This window comes from Gymnogyps californianus, chromosome 13, assembly GCF_018139145.2.
Source record: "Gymnogyps californianus isolate 813 chromosome 13, ASM1813914v2, whole genome shotgun sequence".
Lineage (NCBI taxonomy): Eukaryota > Metazoa > Chordata > Aves > Accipitriformes > Cathartidae > Gymnogyps > Gymnogyps californianus.
In genome coordinates this window covers 18968442-18987529 of record NC_059483.1, presented here as the reverse complement: position 1 = coordinate 18987529, position 19088 = coordinate 18968442, and the positions used below count along the sequence as shown (strand labels likewise).

General features: G+C 46.9%; 1 protein-coding gene across 1 annotated transcript in view; it reads left to right on the top strand.

The window, feature by feature from the left end:
* Nucleotides 1-1196: 1196 nt before the first annotated feature.
* Nucleotides 1197-19088, top strand: part of CACNA2D2 (calcium voltage-gated channel auxiliary subunit alpha2delta 2) — a 226173-nt gene continuing 208281 nt past the window's right edge. The window contains exon 1 of the mRNA XM_050904656.1: nucleotides 1197-1350. Within this exon, the coding sequence (XP_050760613.1) occupies nucleotides 1226-1350 (125 nt within the window). The 5' untranslated portion in view covers nucleotides 1197-1225. The remainder of the gene's footprint in view (nucleotides 1351-19088) is intronic.

Sequence of the window (19088 nt, the reverse complement as noted above, 5' to 3'; positions counted from 1 at the left end):
ACACTGATGCATAGTTTGTGAGGCTCTTCCTCAAGAGATCTGTCCAGATACTGGCAATCGTGCCAATATTACACCTTTTCTGGAGTTAAAGAGGGCAAAGTGGCGCTAGCTACGAATTGCCTGGCCCATGATCGTCCAGGTTTAGGCTCTCTGGGGAGGGAATCGGAGAGCGCGTGGACGGCGTTCCTGCCTCTGCCTCTGCCAGCCGTCCCCGTGACTCGCCAGTGGTCAGTTTCAATGAAGCCGAGCAGCTTGGGTTTGGATTTAGAGAAGATGAAATGACACTGCAGCTACCCAGAAGACAGTGTTGCAAAACCCAGGCCTTCAAAAGTCTGGCTCAGAAACCCTGGTGATTTTGGGCTGTGTTTATTAATTCTGTTATTTTGAATTTTTAGCCTGCCCTCTTGACGTGCTCACGAATGCTCCCAAAGTCATCGTGTGTTTTTAAAAAAAAAAACAAACCCATAGCTGCTGTTATTGTTATTTAACATAACTGGAGATTCCCATACGCTGATCCGTCCCCGGGAGGTGGCCCCGAAGAAAAACTCGGTACCCGGCAAGAATGGCAGTGACAGATCCGCGGGGGGTAGCACCCCCGTGGAAGATGGGAAAGAGCCCACGAGGTCCCTCGTTGGTCGGGGGGGGGGGGACGGGGACGGGACGGACACCCGCCGCCGCGGCAGTGCCCGAGGAGGCGCCTGCGTTTGCCCCCGCCGGCGGGGGACGGGGGACAGACGCCGGGGGGGGGGGGGGGGGGGGGGGGGGGGGGAGGGTGGCGGCGGGAGGCCGCGGCCGGGACGCCCCAGCCCGGTGCCCGCCCGCACCTCCCCGCGCGGGGCCGGGGACGGCGGGACCGGCGGGTGCGTGGGGGGGGGGCCGCGGAGCCGGGCGCATGCGCGGCGGCGGCGGGGCGGCGGGGGCCGGAGCGGCGCGGGGGCCGGAGGGAGGGAGGCGGGCGGGCGGGGAGGAGGCAGGGCCGGGCTGGGCCGGGCCGGGCCGCCTGCCTGCCCGCCTATTTGAGGGAAAGTAGCGGTTCGCGGGCGCTCAGTGCCGGCCGCCGCGGAGAGGCAGCGGGCGAGCGGCCGCCGGTCGGTGCCCGCAGCCCGCGTGGCGCTGCCCCCCTGCCGAGGACTGCCGCGCTCGTCGCACGAGTGGCGGCGGGGGGAGCCGCCCCGCGGGGCCGCCGCCGCCTCTGCCCCTTCCCCGCCGCGCCGTTAATGGAAACATGGCGATGGCGGCTCCGACCGGCAGCGCGGCGCCCGTCGCCCCGGCCCTCTGCGGCCACCTGGCCCTGCTGCTGCTCCTCGCCGCCCCCGCCGCCCACGGCTACAGCTTCCCCCAGCAGCACACGTAAGTGCCGCCGCCCCGGCCGGGACCCCCCGCCACCGCGGCTCGGCCCGGCGCGATGGCGCATCGCGGGGCCGCCCCGGGGCCTGCCGGCGCCGCGCGGGGGAGCGGCAGCGGCGGGGCCGCGGCGGGCGCTGCCGGTGCCCGCGGCCGGTGCCGTGCCGCGCCGCGCTGGATGCGGTCGGGCGCGGGGGGTCTCCGCCCGCTCCCTGCCGGCCGCCGGAGCGGCGGGGCGAGGAACGAACCCAAAGTTGCTGGAAAGCACAAACTTCCCCGGCGGGTGCCGGTGTGCAGGGCGGCTATTGAAGCGTTAATGTGGCGAGAGGGGGGAAAGACGAAAAAGGACCTTTTTTTTTTTTTTTTTTTCCTCTCCCCCCTCCCGTTTCAAGCACACAATATGGTACCCACAACCGGCCGTCCCCACCGGAGTTTGAGCATAAACTAATAATAGATGGATAGTTCCACAGGCTATCCGAGCTGGCGGTTCTTCCTCTCCCTCCCTCTGGACCGACAGAAATTGGCTGTAATCTATCGAAAGTCGGAAAGCAGCTCATTTGGGTGAGGGGGTGGGGGACTGGAGAGTCGCTGCAGGAAGGATATAAATAGATTTTTTTTTGGAAGAAAGCGAGCGTTTTGGAAGTTAATGTTTGGGAATATTTGCTAACACATTCGGTTCTCTTGCGTACCGTGATAACCCTGAAGCCCTGTCCCCCTCCACACATCCAGGCGAAATCTTGCCGAGATGTATTTTAAGAGGCTGTCATCTCCGTTATGAAATGCTGAGGTTTGTTGACACAAAACTGAAAAAAAAATCCAGACGATTCAAAGTAAAGGCTGACACCGTGTCCTTACAGTCTGCGTTTCTGAAGGTGGGGGAAAGATTTCAATGACATAGAGTTAATAATAGCAGTGTTGCCCTTAACTTTGTGCTGCCCCAGTGGATGTGCACTGCTTTATGTCACAATTTTCTTGTCATTTTTGATTTGCTTAAGAGCAGAAATACGTTTTATATATATATGTCATAGAAAGTATTTTTGAAAGCCTTTTAGATTAGTGTCTTTGATCTCAAAGTACATTTTTACAGGCATGTAGTCAGGCCTTAAGAAAAGAAGGCTTATCAGTAGAAGAAACAGTGTTGTTTATTTGGGAGAGCTGTAGCTTACTGTGTTAATATCTGGCTTCACCGAAGCCATGGTTATTTGCACTCCTTGTTTATTCAGAAATACCTCCCGTTCAAACGGATTCTTTCTGGATTCTTTTGGGTTGTGTATCCATATTTCTAAATATCTTTGACCTTTGGGAGCCAATGGGTTCCTTTTTCTTGCTGTCACGTAAATACAGAAATTCTTCAGAATAAGACCCTGAGAAATGTCTACCTACAGGGGGAGGAGAGGAAAGGGAACGTGCCAGTTCTCGTCCAAGTACCACAGCCTTATGGCCTGATCCAGCATTGCTCTCACATGAATAATCTTTACTTCCATGAGAATCCCTATAGAAGTAAAGGGGATTATGTACGTGGTGAAGCACAGATTAAGTTTGTGGGATGTTTTTGATGTTTCAGCAGCTTTTCAGGGGTTGTAAGTTGTTGGTTTCTCCTCTTAAATTCAGAACGCAGAATCATATTATAGAATAACTCTCTCTGGGTACCAGTGTTTTCTTTCTAACTGCAGAAAGTTTTATAAGAAGGTTCCTATACCGGGAGAGACATACTTGAGAGAGGTGTATAATTTGTAAATAATGCATTGGCCTTCCCTCACTCAGACCGACTATTATCTATATTGTCTAATAAACAGTGCCAGCTTTTTAGCCAGAGCAGTTTTATTCCAGATAATTTGGTGGGGTTTACTAGGATAGATTTCGTTAGCTCTGTGCTCTCTTATCAGTGGTCTTATCAGAGTGGGCCTAATCCTGTACTGAGAGAGGCAAGATGGGTAAAAACTGGACCCACTGGCAAAGATTCATTGCAGATATGAAGGAATGGTACCGAAAAGGCCACTAATTCTGTGTGTGCCTCTGGTGGGAAGTAATGCTGTCTGGCTGCATCCGGAGAAGACGCAGAAGGGACGCAAGCCCTCAGCCTGACCTGGTATCTTGTTGCTCGTTTTATTCCCCTTATGACCTGTTTTGTGAACCCAGAGAAGAGTCACGAATGGATATTTGATGATGATGCACAATTGCTGGGCAGTAGGTTAATGCTGTAACGTGTGGGCTGAAGTGCGAGCTCTGCCCTAGGGCTGCCGTGATTGTTTCTTGGGAAGGAAATGTTTAATGGGAGTAAAGAGTGCAATGGTAGCTGGTACCAAGGCTTGAACAACACTCCTTAATTGACTGTCCCCCCTGAGTAGTTACCTGTCTGCACCCTTCTTTTTAAAGACGCTGGATATAACTTAAATCTTTTTGGAAGGTTTGTTGGTCAGAAGCTGAGTTGAGCTGATGAGATGGGCTGCTAAATTCTTCCCGTTACGAGCCAATTTTCTCCTACTTTGGACAGTGCACCCTTGTGAATGATTCAGAGCATTGATTAGAAACCTTGTTTGTCTTTGGAGGTTTTCTCTGTAAATCACTTAAGTCATCTTTCACTACGGGACTCTCAAAAATGAGGCTGCTTTTTTAAGCAGCCCCAGAACTGTTTCATTCTGACAGGCAGCAGACTGAATGATTAGGATATTTTGCCTAAGGGGGGGAAAGAAGAAAATAAAGAACAATTTTTTATTTATTTATTTTAATTTTTGGTTACAATTGTATTAATTATCATCAGTGGTTCTGTGTGTTGATTCTTGGTTCCATCCCTGATAAATTGCTGGTGTTCCACATTATCTCTCTCCTCCTGGGTAGCATGGTTTTAATCATCTTACGCTGAGCTAAGGAAGGCTCGGCTCAGCCAGTTGTCCAAAGAGGAATTTCTCATTGAGATTTAAAAAGCAAAATCCCAGATTGGAACAAACCCATTGGGGCGGGCACGTTAGGTGATATCCACTGACTGACAAGGCTCCTTTTAGGAATGATCACGTACATCTGTGGGGTCAACGGGATTAATGGCTGTGGAAAGAAAGGCTGTTGGTTGCAGTTAATTTTTCTTTTAAATAGTACGCAGAGGGATTCCTGTGGCAGTATGGTAACAATCTCTGCTTGAATTTCTGAGACATTTGGTATTAGATGATTGAAAGCCTGGTCAATCAGGAGAGTCCTGCACCTGTATTGCCGTCGCCTCCCGTTAGTGGGGATTTTGTGCATGTGAGCGCTGGAGAATGCCGCTGCCTGGGAGCAGAACAAACCCCTTCCTCACTTTGCAGAAAGGCTTTTTGTCACTTGGACCTGAAAGAAAATTACCATCTGCTGGAGGGTGGCGAGCCATTTGCTTCTTGTGAGGAGGCAGGTGTGCGCAGAATTGCTGCGCATCCGCTGGTGAGGCTTGGCTTCATCGCTGCTCTGCAGGGCATCTCTGACCAGCCAGCCAGAGGAGAAAGGGATGTCTGCAGGGGAAAGTGCCGGCTTGGGGACCAGGGTCTGGTCCTGCCTCTCCGGCAGGAGATTTAGCGCTTGTCAGATGCAGACAGTAGTTTTGGGCAGCAAGCTGGAGGTGTTACCAGTGTTCCAGTCAGATAGTGAGCAGTGAAGCCTCCTGCTGAGAGCAATAAGGCCTAATAGGTGTCCATCACCACTGGAAGGTGGGCTTGAGGCTGCTTCTACCAAATTAATTGCTTCCTCTTAGTAGGTTTTGATTTGTACTTGTGTCGTTTCACCCCAAATGAGGTTAATGATGCTGGTACTGATGGCACATCTGGGCTAGCAGGGCTTGAAATAAATAACTCTGTTAGGACTGGATGTTTTAGGGATTGCAGAACGCCATGTAGAGGAAGCTCCTTCTCTTGTTCTACTGCCTGCCTGCTGTGCAGTCAGAAAATCTCTTCCAATTATGGTTTTGATGCTTGGGAAGGGAACTTGTCTGGAAAGGAGCAGAGAAGAAGCAGGGAGATGGCCCTGCTTGTCTTCTGCTACACTCGGCTGAGCAGAGAGACAGCTCCCTGGGAGGGCAATCTACCCAGATGAGTGACTGACAGATAATGTTACTCCATCCCTGTGAGGGCTGAGCAGCCTCTGTGAGAACTTGTACCCAGTGGAGGCACAAACACCCAGTGTCCCTGCAACAGCCCTGTGTGGGCTGTGCATCAGTGGCAGAATCCGCTTTGAGGTGCGAAGAGGCACCCTAAACTGCCCACAGGTAAAAGAACAGCCCCAGGGAGAGGACCAAATTTTTTTTAAAAGCCATTTGCAATATTTCTTTGGCATTTTAAAATATTTTCTCCATTCCTGTTACCGTTCCTGAATGCTTCCTGCTCAGGTATTGCACGGGGGAAGGGCAGGCATCACAGAGCAGGGCATTACCACTTTCTTGCTTGTCCTTGTGACACCTCAACGCCGTACCCTGCCTGCAGCAATCCCCTTCAAGATTGTGGTTTCAGGAGCTTGAGTTTTTCAACTGTATACATTGAAAAATTGTTAGTTTAAATTCTCTTGTGAGAGCGTGTGGGTTCCTACTGAAATCAATAAGGCTCCTGCACGTAGACCTGAGGGCAGAAATGGGCTCGTGCTTGGTGTTTGACAGGCATAGTTCAGAAGCTTCGTTGTAAAGAAGCTTTGTGTGCGTTGTATGCACATGTGCAACAGCCCCTTAAAAGCTGAAGGTGGTTACATGGGGTCTAAATGGAAACCTGAAAATTTATCCTTGAACGAGCTTCCTGGTGTTTGGCTTCAAAAGCCATCAGAAAGGCTCTTGAGGACTTAAGTGCTGGGGCATCTGGACACTGTAACATTGTACATGTGCACAATTTAGACAATGCTTTTTTCAGCCAGTGAAATACTCAAGTGGGATGAAATAAAAGAAAAAGTCATTACCAAGCAAAATACTTGAGTGAAATATTCAGCAAGAAAGGACAGTATCTGAATGTTTCGATGTTTACTTTTCCAGGAGCCTCTTGAAAGCAAAATGTGTTTTGTTAGCAAAATTATTTTTTCCTCTCTGGGGTGTTGGTAGTACTTTGTTATTTTAGAGCTGTTCCTGTAATCTAGCCTTCATCCTCAAGTTTATTATTGCTGGGTTGCATGGGGAATGGGGTTGTACAAACTGTTGTTACTGGAGAGTTGGTTTGTATCAACAAGCTATTGGCATGGTTTTCTTTAGGCTGAATCATTTGATCTTTCAGAGAATGCATGTGGATTTTCTTCATAACTTTGACAGTCATCCTACGACCCTTCCGGTTCTGTCTCGGCCATTATCTTTTGGTCATAAATATCATAAGAAATAAAAGTTGTTTACCCAGACCGAAGGATTAATTCTTTCGCTGTAAAGCAGAGTGTTTCTCGCATTGACTGATGCGTGAGTGATGAGGATATTTAGCCAGATCAGCTTGTGACGGGTGAAAGGGCTGCAGGGCAAGAGACACAAGGATCTGAATGGCAGTCAGGCCAGACAAAGGTTGCACGGTCTGTGGTTTCTGTATCTATTCATTAACTCTGCGCAAGGTCGTTATTCTCGCCTGTGATTAGGCTACCATGCCGCCTCCTCGGAAGCCGCTTCTCAGTCTGGTGGGGACAGTGCAGGAGCTGTTGTACAGCACACCTTCTCCCAGGGCCATGTGAGACTGCCTTTCAGGAGAACTGGGATCAGGCCTCCTCCCCTCGCTTCTAGTTGAGGCCGAGAACTCCAGAGGAGGTAATTGCTGATAGCAATCAGATTGGGTGCTAAATAGGGATATAAACCATTTAGTGCAATAGCTCTGATGATGATAAAGCCTTGGGCACAGTTGCCAAAACAGAAGTTGAGTTTGCATATCTCTAATGAGCCAAGTGCCTTTGTGCAGTAACACCACTGAAGTGCGTGGAGTTAAACCCAAGAAGTACAGGACGCAACATGATTTTTAGCTCTGATTTATGTCAAAAATCCCTGAAGTTCTTGCAATGAAAAGGAGATCTTTAATAAGAATGAGTCTTCTGCCCTCCCCCGACCATAACCTTCCTTTCATTGTCCACGAAGGATGGGAGTGGAGCTGCTCTTTCCATGGACTAGGCTGGAGCTACTTTTGCACCAGCGGATATCTGTTATGAATCCACTGAAGCCCTGGGCAGACTTTGGATTTCCTTGGGTTCTGCTGGTGCCAGAACTGTTCTGCCCTGTCCCACACTGACACTTGGGGAATTCATGAATCAACATGGGTTGTGCCTACAGTGAGTATATGTATCACTGTGATGGAAAACCCGGAGTGATGGATTACAAAAGGCACGTTCATTTACCTGACAAAGGTTGTCTATCTTGAATTATTTATGAGGCTTCACAGCATGCTAGTAAATTTTGTAAAAGCAATGGAGTCCTGGTAATGTGAGCCTCTTCACTGCAGCTTCCGTAGTAGAGTTTTGCTGAGAAGGTACAGAGGTGGGGGATGGAGGAGGAAGAAATAGGCAGCAAGTGGAGGGATAGGGAGAGACTGCTGTTTTCATGTGCAAATGATGAGGTGTGCAGAGCAATGAAGTGCGAATTAGTTAGATCATGCTGTGCATTGGAGCAAAAAATCTGTGTAGTGTTAGAAAGCAACTTACGCTTCAGGGAAGGGTGGGGGGCAGGGGGAAAGGATAGGGTGTACAGACACAAGGACGGAGAAGGGTGAAAATCTCATGACCAAAATAATGGCAGCTTCCCATCTGTAGGAATGTTATTTTCAAGAGCAGTTTTTTAAAGTATATACTCATTTCAGTGAGGTTTTCTTATTCGAGTTCCACTAAATGAAGGATCAAGCCAGAGTTGCCCAGGCTTTTCTGTGTGGCATTCAGCGACTGGAGGGCTTGCAAGTGTGCAGAGCACGTGGCTGTGGACCACAGGGGTTTGCTCAGGACAACCTGGAAGATGTGTGGCCCGCAGGAGCGTTAAGTCGGTGTTATCCAACAGGGAGAGCGAGGGCAGTAAGAGTCTGAGTCCTGGCAGCAGTGTGCCGGCTTGCCTCGGTCCCTGCTGGAACACCATTTCGGAGCTAAAAATCAGTGATGCGGCAGGCACAGTACAGGTTCGCAGTGTAGCTGCCACTGCGTACCTGATTTGTTGATAAATAGAGCCTTCCCCACGCTTTCAGGCTTCCAAGCCTCTTGGCCTTCCAAGCACAAAGTTACCCCATAAACTTAAATTGGTGGAAAGAATTGGGAAAGTGTGTTGTATCCATCTCCGGTGAAGTGACAAAGGAGGATATGATTCTCCTTATAAATACCAATGCCTTTCAACTCATAACAGAGCTGGGTCCTGAAACTTTTCTCTTGTTGCAAGCTGCCAGTCTGGTTTGCTGTCAGACTCTGTTTCTTCTCCAGTGGACACTTAATATTCTTCAGTCCAGAAGAATCCCGTATCTAAAGTCTGAGTTCACATTCATTCTCCAAATAAGAAAACAAAACAAGGGGCATATTTCTAAATGTTTTTCAGAGCCGACCTTGTATAAGCCACTACACTTCAAAAATGTATAAAGCTCTCACTGATTTAATTTCTCTTGAATCAGAGATATTCTTATATTTGAATTCTCATATCTATTAAATTTCATGTGATAATATCTCTTTATTGTGGCCAGTGAACACTTTCTCTGCAGTATGACACAGTGAGGGTCATGAATGCAGTGCCTTGTTTGCATTTCTAACGTATGGTGGGTTTCACAGTCAGATTTTTGGCAGCTGTAACATGGACACCAAAATAGAGACAGACTTAAGCCAAGCGAAGCGCCTAATATTCAACTTTATCAGGTGTTGAAGATTGAGTCAGATTCCGGGCTGTGAGTGGTTGAACATCTTTTTATTGCTCCATAACGAACTCACTAGACCCAGGAGGAGCCAAAGTACCATTTCCTTGTGTCTGAGGTAGTCTTATAAATGAGAGGTCTCCACTAAGTGTTCACTGTAGTGTTACATTCTTGGGATTGGGGCGCGGGGGGGGAAGTATTGTGTGGGCTTATGTGCTTCCAGAACCTCTGCAGGGGGAGGGATGTCCATTGCCCAGGTAAAAGTAAACCTTCTGCAGCAGTCTGTCATGCATACCAGGGGAAAAAAGGGTGCAAGAAACAGCATTTAATTATTCAAGACCTGCAAGCTGAAAAGGGTTTCAGGACAGTGAGCTAGGCATGCATCACAGCTTCATGGGCACTCTGCTTTCCTCACCTCCCCTGCCAGCTCTGGGAAGGAGGGTAGATTACATGAGTATGGGGGAAAAAAAAAAAAAAATCAGTATTTTTCTCTTCACACACCTCTTAGTTTTTATTTATTCTTTTTTTGTTTGCTGAGAAGTCTTAATAATTGTTGATTAGTGACCAAACTGATGACATTATTTTGCCTCCCACAGAATGACAGCACTTTTAAGAACACAGACCAAAAGAGCATCAGCCCAAAAGGGACCCTCTCTGTGCACAGGCAGGGATGCTTTCATGCCCCTCCTTGGCTGCATGCTGTGGGACTGCTCGTGATTGAGCCATTCTTTCTGATGTTGGGTTTGTTACCATGCAGAAGAATTTGCTGTTGTCAGTCTTGCATGCTGTACTCTGCTACAGCTATGTTAAGTTTAAAAACTGAGAAACATCAAAAGGTTTTTCAAGATACTGGGACAAATTCATGTCTGATGTAATGATGCTGTGGGATTACGCCAGGGATAACTTTCAGGCCTTTGTCTTTTAACTTTTAAATATGGTGGTGGTTGCTTCTGATGTGACTTTTATTGTGAGATGGAGTAAAGAAATGCCTCTAACACATCTACTATCTGCTCATGCTTTGGTCCCAATTCCTAAATAACCCCATTTAGCACCTGCCTGCCTGTTTGACCTGGCAACAAAAATGTTGTGTTGGCATTTCTGACACGAATACCGCCTTTTTACCCATCATCTTAAGGCTAAATTGAACCCTTCTGTGTCACTTGCTCCTCTCTATGTTTATTTGTTTTGATTTAGTCTTTGCTTTAGAGAAAAATCTAACTGGCTCCGTCTCACTCCTACTGCCTGCTAGGGGCTGGGGCTCTTTTTCGTGAGAAGTGGCTCCTTCCACAGGTGAACTTCATACCCTCAACTTCCCCCTGCTTCCCTGTGCTCCCTGCCCAGACATGAGGATGGAGCAGCCAGGTACGAAAGGGCTCTGACAGCAGCATCTTGGCACGAGGTCTCACTTCACCATTGTGGCTGCTGAGCTAGCTCGTACCTTTTCCCCCTCTTACAGCACTGTCCTGACAGCCTTGCTGGTGCCGTGTTTGCTCAGGCAGGCACAGCGTTACCAAGCCGGAGGTGAGGCTGCATCCCAAGGCTGGTGCTCTGTGTGGAGCATTGCCTGTGGCAACGCTGGTGTGTGGGAATCTTCTTTTACTGCCTTTCTTCGCTTGACACCGCTCCAAGTGGAGCCTTGTGCTGAAAGCATTGCTGGTTTGTGCGGTTTATGAATGTGATGATGTGTGCTGAAAGCGGCCTTTTTTATTTTATAAGGGTCACTTAATAAATGTCACTTATTTGTGACATGAGCGCATGGCCGCCTTCTCATTGGGAAGTGGCTGCCAGACCCCGTCCTGTTCTCTGGAGTCACAGCTGGCTGGTGGAAGAGTAGGTTTGCCACTTGCCAGAAAAAAAGATGTGGTGTTTTTGTGGTAGCTTTTGTAATAGTTGACTTTCGTTCTTAGTTAAATCTACTTATTGTCATGTTTGTGCCATTTCAGTTATTATTAGATCCCACAAGATAGCATGAGGGTTGTTGTATGTGAAGTTTCTTCCGGAGAAAACCAAGCAGCTGCAGAAATGAAAGGTTTAGTAAGTGGTACCTGTCCTTCTTACAGAGGAATATCAGAGTGATTGCAGTGTGGTGGTGGTGAGCTGAAAAGGAACCTGCCATGGGCTGCGGGTGAGATGCTCCAGCTGTTGCATTACCTGAGGCCCATGCTGGGGCCACAAGTAACGCGTATGCCTGCAGTTTCTCTACTTAAAAATGTATGCCCCTTGTTGGATGAAGGATTCATGTGCAAAGCCTGCTGCTTCAGGGGCTGGGTGGAATTGGTGGTGAGAGTGCTGTTTCATCCTGCACCAGAGCAGCCCACTTGCAATACTGGGTGAACTGCAGTTTGTTGAAATATTCTGAAGTTTGTGAAGTTCATTGCACAAAAGTCCAGATCCCATGACCAAAGCAAGGACTATTCCAAGTATATAGTATTTTTTTTTGTCTAACTTTCCACATGAAGCTAACCTTGCTTCCTCATTTGGCTTGGCTACAATATTTATTACAATGTCATTCCTTCTCATTTTTTCTACTGCTATGATGTTCAAGTTTAGTATTTATCTTCTAATAGTTTCTGAATAGCAGAGTGCTGGCATTACTGGCAGTGACGTATAGTTAATGTTGAGCACAGACAGCTGGGAGGAGTCCAGACAGACTTCAGCCCTTGGTAGCATGCTTGTGAGTGAGGCAATTATTGTTAAAATTGCTCCTGTGTTAATCTTTCTGTGGTACCACAGCTTCTGGCAGTATGTGGGTTAGCAAGATGCTTGCGGCTGAGAATGAGGGCACATTCTCACTTTGGAAGAGTCTCAGCAAAGACCTTGTCTTACACCTTTGCTTTGAGGAGATTTACACTGAGGAATTTGGCCCATTTTTCCATTGCCAGGCCTATCTTCCAGGTGTTCTCTTATCCTCGATTGATCTTCTGGCCTACTTTCTATCCACTACGCATTAAAAGGTGACCAACCTGTCGGTCTTGGCTAGCATCAGGAGCAAAGCTTCTGTGCCTCAGGCTTGTTCCCTGGGGAAACAAGTAATTCTTTCATGGCGCCCTTGGGGTTGTCCCCCCTCCCCACTGCCGTATGAGCGTCTTGTCCTGTTCTCCATCTTCCACTCCTTATAATGGTTTTTTACAGGTGCTTTGTAATAGCACTTGCTCTTCTCTATTGCTCATTTTGCTGATGAAACTAAGGCTTCAGACTCCAATATGTCAGCAGTGGAGCAGGAATTGCAACCCAGATCATGTAATTCCTCCTCCTCTGTTCCTCCAAATGAATCCATGTTCTTCGTTTCGGCATAAATGTTTCTTCTGTACTTTTCTTGTACTAACAAGACATCAGATTCAACTACAAGAACAGAAACGTGACCAGAAGGATTTGGACTCCAGGGACAGTATCTGTCCCTTTCTTTGGCGTTGGGAGAGTAGGAACTGTCCTTATGGATGAAAAGCTTCTTTGAAGGACACTATTCTCTGGCAAATGCCTGGACATCAAAGCTTGGGCAGTGCTGTTCTCTGTACAGTTAGGTGGAGGGTGAGAGGCCTTGCTGCCGAGTGCTTAGTGCACTCAGCACTGGGCTTTTGCAAATTAAATAGGTGCCGTCTGCTGCATAAGCCCTATGTTGGCTGCTTGTGCCGTGTGAATTATGGTCAGGCACCTTTCCCAAGAAATGCTCTCTTTAAAATTGCATTTTTGTGCTGATGATGCACTCATTTAGAATTGGATCTCTTGTGCTCATTGCCTGCTTGTGGCAAGCGCTCACCAGTGGGACCGGTTACTGGGGGAACTGTAGGGCAGTAGCTCCTGACCATCCCCCGGACATTTATCCCCTCGGACGGTACCTGAGATATCATCTGAACATTTCCCACTCCCTGTGTGTGTCTCGGAGAGAAATTCTAGAGGCCATTAAGCTGGGTAATTTACATGCTTCTTGAGCCTGTGCCTAGGGAAATATATTTCACAGGTAATTTCAAATCTCTTGGCGTGTGGAAGAAGTCATTATTCTAAATAGAAGGGGGCTGGTGATGTCACGGGCCCCATTGAGAGGACCACATTAGAAACTGGGATTTTTCTGTCTTACAGAAAAGAGTCTGAGGCATTATGTTCACAGGGTTTTTGGGTGTCAGATGTTTTTGGTTTTAATGTCGATACTCATTTAGAAAAGCAGACTGAGAGAATTATCTTGTAATCTTAGATTTCAGTTACGTGTGAGCGTATTGTGTGTGAGGGCTGGGAGGAGACCTACTCCAGGGTATCCATAGGTGTGCGAGTTTCCTGCTTTGGCATTCGAGTGCTGTCTTCCAAGGGCAAACATCAAATTTAGCATCAGGAGGTTGAGTTGCAGTTCTGAGTCTGCTCCCAAAAGTCTGTCTGGATTTGAGACTACTGCTTCACCTTCGTAGCTCCATTCTCCCTTCCTGAAAAAACAGAAAATATTTTTGTCGGACATATTAGGAGAATTTGACAGTTCAACATTGGTCAGTCCCTTCAAAATGATGTTTGATGGGCCGTTGCACTATCTGTGCTTTAATTGTGATATTGCAATGGTGAGGGCATGTGGACAGTAACTATGATAATTGTGAAGCAAGGTTGTGGGTGCACTGCTGGCTTATTAGCTTGAGACATCTGGTGAGGAAAGGGACACATCTGTGCTTAGGCTCCAGTAGAGTTTCCTAGTGACCCTTCCCTTTTGAAAGGGAAGACAGCTTGTTGCAGAGTGGTTTTTTCTTGTGGCAGGGGGAACTCCCAAGGTGCTTGGCACAGCATCCTCGTTCCTAAAGGTGCTCCAGCACAGCATCCTCCTTCCATGGGGTCCTCTGGGACAGGAGGTACATCCTTTCTGGTATAAAAAGCTGGCTGTGGCTGGAGATGGCGAAACTGAGCCTGATGGACTAATGTCCTGAGCATGTATAGCAAATCCTGTAGTACCTTCTGAGTATTTCCAGTGTGGTTCAGTCACCTCCATTTCAATAGGCTGGTATCCTTTTCAAAGGAAAGGTTGTACATATGTGCTTTTTCCCTGTGGAGGGAACGGTGTTTGTCCCAGCTGGATGGGGAGAAGGAGAGAGGAGGTGACCTGTGAAAGCTGACGGTTTCATCCCAGTTGCTGTAGTGCTCTGACTGATGCGGCAGCACTGGGACAAAACCGAACTGGGCTTCATGCTTCCACTATTCCTGCCTCGGAGCATGTCTGGATGCCACCTTACAACAGGAGGGGTCTTGCAGACAGCTTTTAGATGTGTATCACAAAGTAGTGAGGTAATGGCATAAAATGCAGGAAACTATTATTTATTTTTTTAATGCTCTCCACCCGCACCCCTTTTTTCTTTCATTGCTGAAAGGGACTAATACAATGAAGAGCTTCTGCAAATGAAGGCGACTGCATACGAAATAACAGGGTTCTGGGTGTTTCGCTGGCGAGAGATGCAATGAGTGAGCATCGCTAAGTGCTTTATAATAACAATGATTACAATGCTCTCTTAGGAGCCAGGAATCTCTCAGGTAGGGGGATGGTGGGGGAGAGGGGTTGTTTAAGATGAGGGATTTAACTAGATAGACATCTAGTGACAGTGACACCCAGAAAGCCCCTGAGGAATGTTGCGTATGATGCTGTGAGAGGCTACTCCAAAAACCCCAGGAGACTTGGATTAACATGGTTAGAGGTTGAAGAATAATGGCAATGGATGCCCCTAAATAGCTCTTGTAGCAGGAGGTCTTTGTGGCAGAGGTTAATGATATCTTTTCTTGGTAAGGAGAGAAGTTGTAGACACAAATTCAGCAGAGGTCTGACTAGTCAGTAGTCCTCTATCAGACTCCTTAATATGGCTTGTGTTTTAGTGATTAGATTAATCGTTGTGTGCCTAGTCTGTTTCTGATCAGCTGAAATCTTCAATGGGAAGGGTGGATGCTGAAAGCAGTCCTCCGGTGTCCTGTGGCTGGTAAGAGTTACCCAGTGTGCCATTTTCAGCTTGGCCATGTTTGTGTTTTGCTGCAACTCTCCATGGTAGCATGACTCTTCCTGGCAGTAGGAGCATCGTTGGGTGGAGTACCTTGCGTGAACAAGAGCACTTTGGGAAGCTCTTTCTTGTCGGGGGCTCTAGTCAATCCTTTATTTCGTGGTTGCCACTATGGCATAACGTCTCTCCCTCACCCTTTAAACAGCACACTAGAGAAATGAGAGATGACTACAATGTATATGTTCAAAACTCCATTCCAGCCACCAGGACGTGGCACTCCTTTATCATGCTTTGCCCCATAAGATATGGGGCATATCTGGTCATATCCATATGACCAGACTCTTTACCCAAATGACCCAGGCAAGGGGAACTGTTTTGCTTTGTCCAGTATCTTACTATTTGCATAGCCAGGAGGTGGTTGTTGTGAACTATCCTAAAGTCTTGCAGGAGCCTGCACCAGCTTGGATAGTCCTGCTGTTGCTCAGCAATGATGCAGGAGCACAGGCAACTCATAGCATCTAATCACAAAGCTGTTTGCATGTGCTTTAGATGACAGCGTTCTGGTGGCACGATACAGAAACACTACCCAGACTGTTGTCTTCTAGCCATCTAGCCTGATGTACTCAAGTGACAGCTTCACTATTTCTCCAGGCTGTGAAAAAAGCTCTCCCATCTCCAACCAAAAGTGCAGATCCTGCAAGGTGTGGCTGTTTTGTCTTCTGGGGTGGATCAGCCTTCCATCTGGTGATGAGGATTTACTGGAATGAACAAGAAGATGCAACAAGCTATCCTACTTCTGTCTAGCTCCCAAGAGAGTCATGAATTATACACAGAATAAACAAATAACCTGATATGTCTGTCATTATATCATAAAGGACTTTAATAATTCATGCAGCTTGCAAAATCCTTACTAAGACCTACCTTCCGTAACCTTATCTTTGCCATGGGGGATGGGATCTCTTCAGCCTCCACTCAGATTGCATCTGTAAAACAGAAGGAGTCAGCGAGGAGGAAGGTTTTATCATAAAACTTCATCTGTATAATGGGTTGCAAAGCGACATGCAAGAGTTATCAGCCATTGGGGTCTCAAGGGGTGCTGAAAATGACAAGTGCCTGCACTGGGTGAAATTTATGCAGATAGCGTGCTTCATAAAACTGACACCTATTCACTTATTTATTAATTCATTGTGTTTCAAGTCCAGATTTGTGACAGGCTTTGAGATCAGGAGCCCAGTTCTAATCCTGTGCGATGAGAGTGCAAACATAGTGGAACCCACGGGCTTCTCTTGCTCCTGATGCGCATCAGCAAGTGTGCCATAGAAATTAGTTTCAGGATGTAAAATAAGAGCATGGCTTTCAAAAAAGCAGGGAGGCTAAGGCATTGGGTTAGCTTTGGCTCCGAACAAAACAGTTAATTGTTTTGGGTAGCACATTGCTGGTATGACCAGTACAGCTCCAGTAATGGTAGCCATTGCCTTTGGCTTATTTTGCTTGTGTTACAGTCCTGGAGTTGCGTGCTGGTGCTTCTGCCACCATCACATGAGAGGTCGAAGTACGTGAGCCACCCATTAAAGTTCCCATGCACAGGACCATCCCCATAGCAGCAGGAACAGTCGATCTGGATCTCCAGATGTAAATTCAATAACTAATTTATTCCTGTTGTAAGGCAACCAAATTCAGTTTTGCTTGTACAGTTGGTAAGTGTCTTGATTAGACTCCCCACATGGCAGAGGACTTCTTGCTGAACTTGTTCCGTCTCCCCGTTGAAAATAGCAAACTAGTGTACCATCTCAAGGTGCCCGGTTCTGCTTCCACTTACAGAAGTACGAGTTGGTGGCAAGGTGCTGAGATCAGATTTACCCCTTAAGACTGTGAGGATTAATTCTTGCACATTTTCAATGTATTTGGGGATCCTCATATGGAGGTCCTGCCAAATAATGCTCTTAACATCCAGGTGTCCGTCCCAGGATGGCTGCATCATTGAGTGGTGGCCTGAAGATGAACTCTAGGCTGATAAGGATGGGAGGAACTCGATGATGGGGTTCATGGCTGGAAGTGCCTTTTGGGAAAGCGCTCTCCTCTGCCGTACGGTCTGCAGAAGATATTTACTGTGGTTGCTTTGCCATTTGTTCTTTTCATTGCAGTATCAATGAGAGGTGCGTGCATGCGTTTGATCAGAAGAATGCAGTGCCTGCGTGGGGCCTTTTGTAGCACTGCCGGGCAAATGTACCAGCTAACACATTCAGTGACTTCTCCTTCCTCTTTCTGTTGGCAAATCATCCACCAACAGATTGTGATTTTCCTCAAACCTACTCTTAGGCTTTAAATTATTAACTGAAATATCCTTTGGCCTCCAGCTCCTTTGCATATCAAATACTCCAAATCAGCTTTTTGTAATGTTTGAAATTCAAGATATTTTTACTGGACACGTAGCTCTCAAAGAATAGTTATCGTGGCTCTTTGTCATCCTGGGAGGGCATTTCAAGTGGGGTCCTGCAGGGATCTGCCCTAGACCTACTATTTTTCGATAGTTTCATTAATAACTTAGGCAATGGAATGGGAAATATGCCTATAAAATTTGCAGGCGACACTGAGCTAGGAGGGGTTGGATGTACTTTGGAAAGCATTATCAGAATTCAAAATGATCTAGAAAAATTGAACGGCGAGCCGGATATCAGCAAAATGAAATTCAGTGAAAACAAATGCAGAGTGCTGTGCTTAAGAGGGAGAAATCAAGTGTACAAATACAGAATAAAGAATATCTGTCTGGGTAGCAGTGTGGCAGAGAAGATCTTGGGAATTATTGTGGATCACAAACTTCAAGTCAATGAAGTGCTGTCATAGCAGAAGAGCACATTTATTCTGCAGTGTACAGTAGTTTCTTGGACAAGGCTGGGGAGGTGATGTTTTCCTCCTTGTACAGCACTAGGTTTGACTTCTGTTGGAGTACCTGATCTCACTTTTTGGCATGAGCCTTTGGAGATATAGGAAAACTGTAAAGAATCCAGAGGAGGGCAACAAAAAGGATTAAATGTTTAGAAAACAGTGCAAAAGAGGGAAAGCTGGAAGAAACGGAGTTTGGAGTAGAAAAATGAAGAATTGAAGGGGAAAGGATGCAACAGAGTAATAATCTTCCAGTTTTTAGGAGCTTGTCATAAGAATTTTTCAGTGTCTGCTGTAGGTGGGATAAGTGCGAAGAGGGATGTGAGATTTAGGGTGGATAAGAAGGGAACTTTTTCACCACATGGTGAAAAACGGAACTGGAAAAAGGTACTGTGGGGATCTTGGGTTCACCTTCAGTGGAGGATTTAAAGAACAGATTAGACAATACTTCATGCAGAGGGTTCAGGCGTTTAGATGTCCCAGTGCCACTAATAGTGGAAGAGCAATTCCCAAAGCCCCTGCCATCCCACAGGTCTATGACTGACTGAACACCTACTACCTGTTCTGTTCCTAGGTGGAGTTAGACCTTAAATGGCTAATGCTTCTGTTTTCCAATAGAGGAATGATATTTAAGGAAGAATTTTCCTATTGCCCTAAATGTCATTGGTGGCAAGTTGGTGGTTACTGTCGGTTTTCCCACAGGTACCCACAAGAATATTTGTGCTCAAGAACTGTTAATGAAACACAAATGTTCTGTATAATTGTCAGACTATTCTCCCCTCACTTTTTGCCTAGCTCTATCTATCCTGCAGGTTGAGAAAACTCTCCAGTTATCCTTTTTATTGTATTGTAATACTTGCTGGGGCATCAAACTGGGATCAAGATGGATCTGGTAGGGGGTTTGGCACTTGCTGCCCTTTTTTTTTTTTTTTTTTTTTTTTTTTTTTTTTTTTTTTCCAAGACATACCCTGCTGCAAAAAATTGTAAAGATGAAGCAGGCAAAAGATAGGACAGAGAAACAGGCGCAGAAAGTTAGTGTTTGAATCGAGGAGAACAAAGTAATTTGGTGATAGAGCTGAATGTAGAACACTATCCCACTGTCTTTCCTCTTCATGTTTCTTAAAGATCTTCCTTGGGA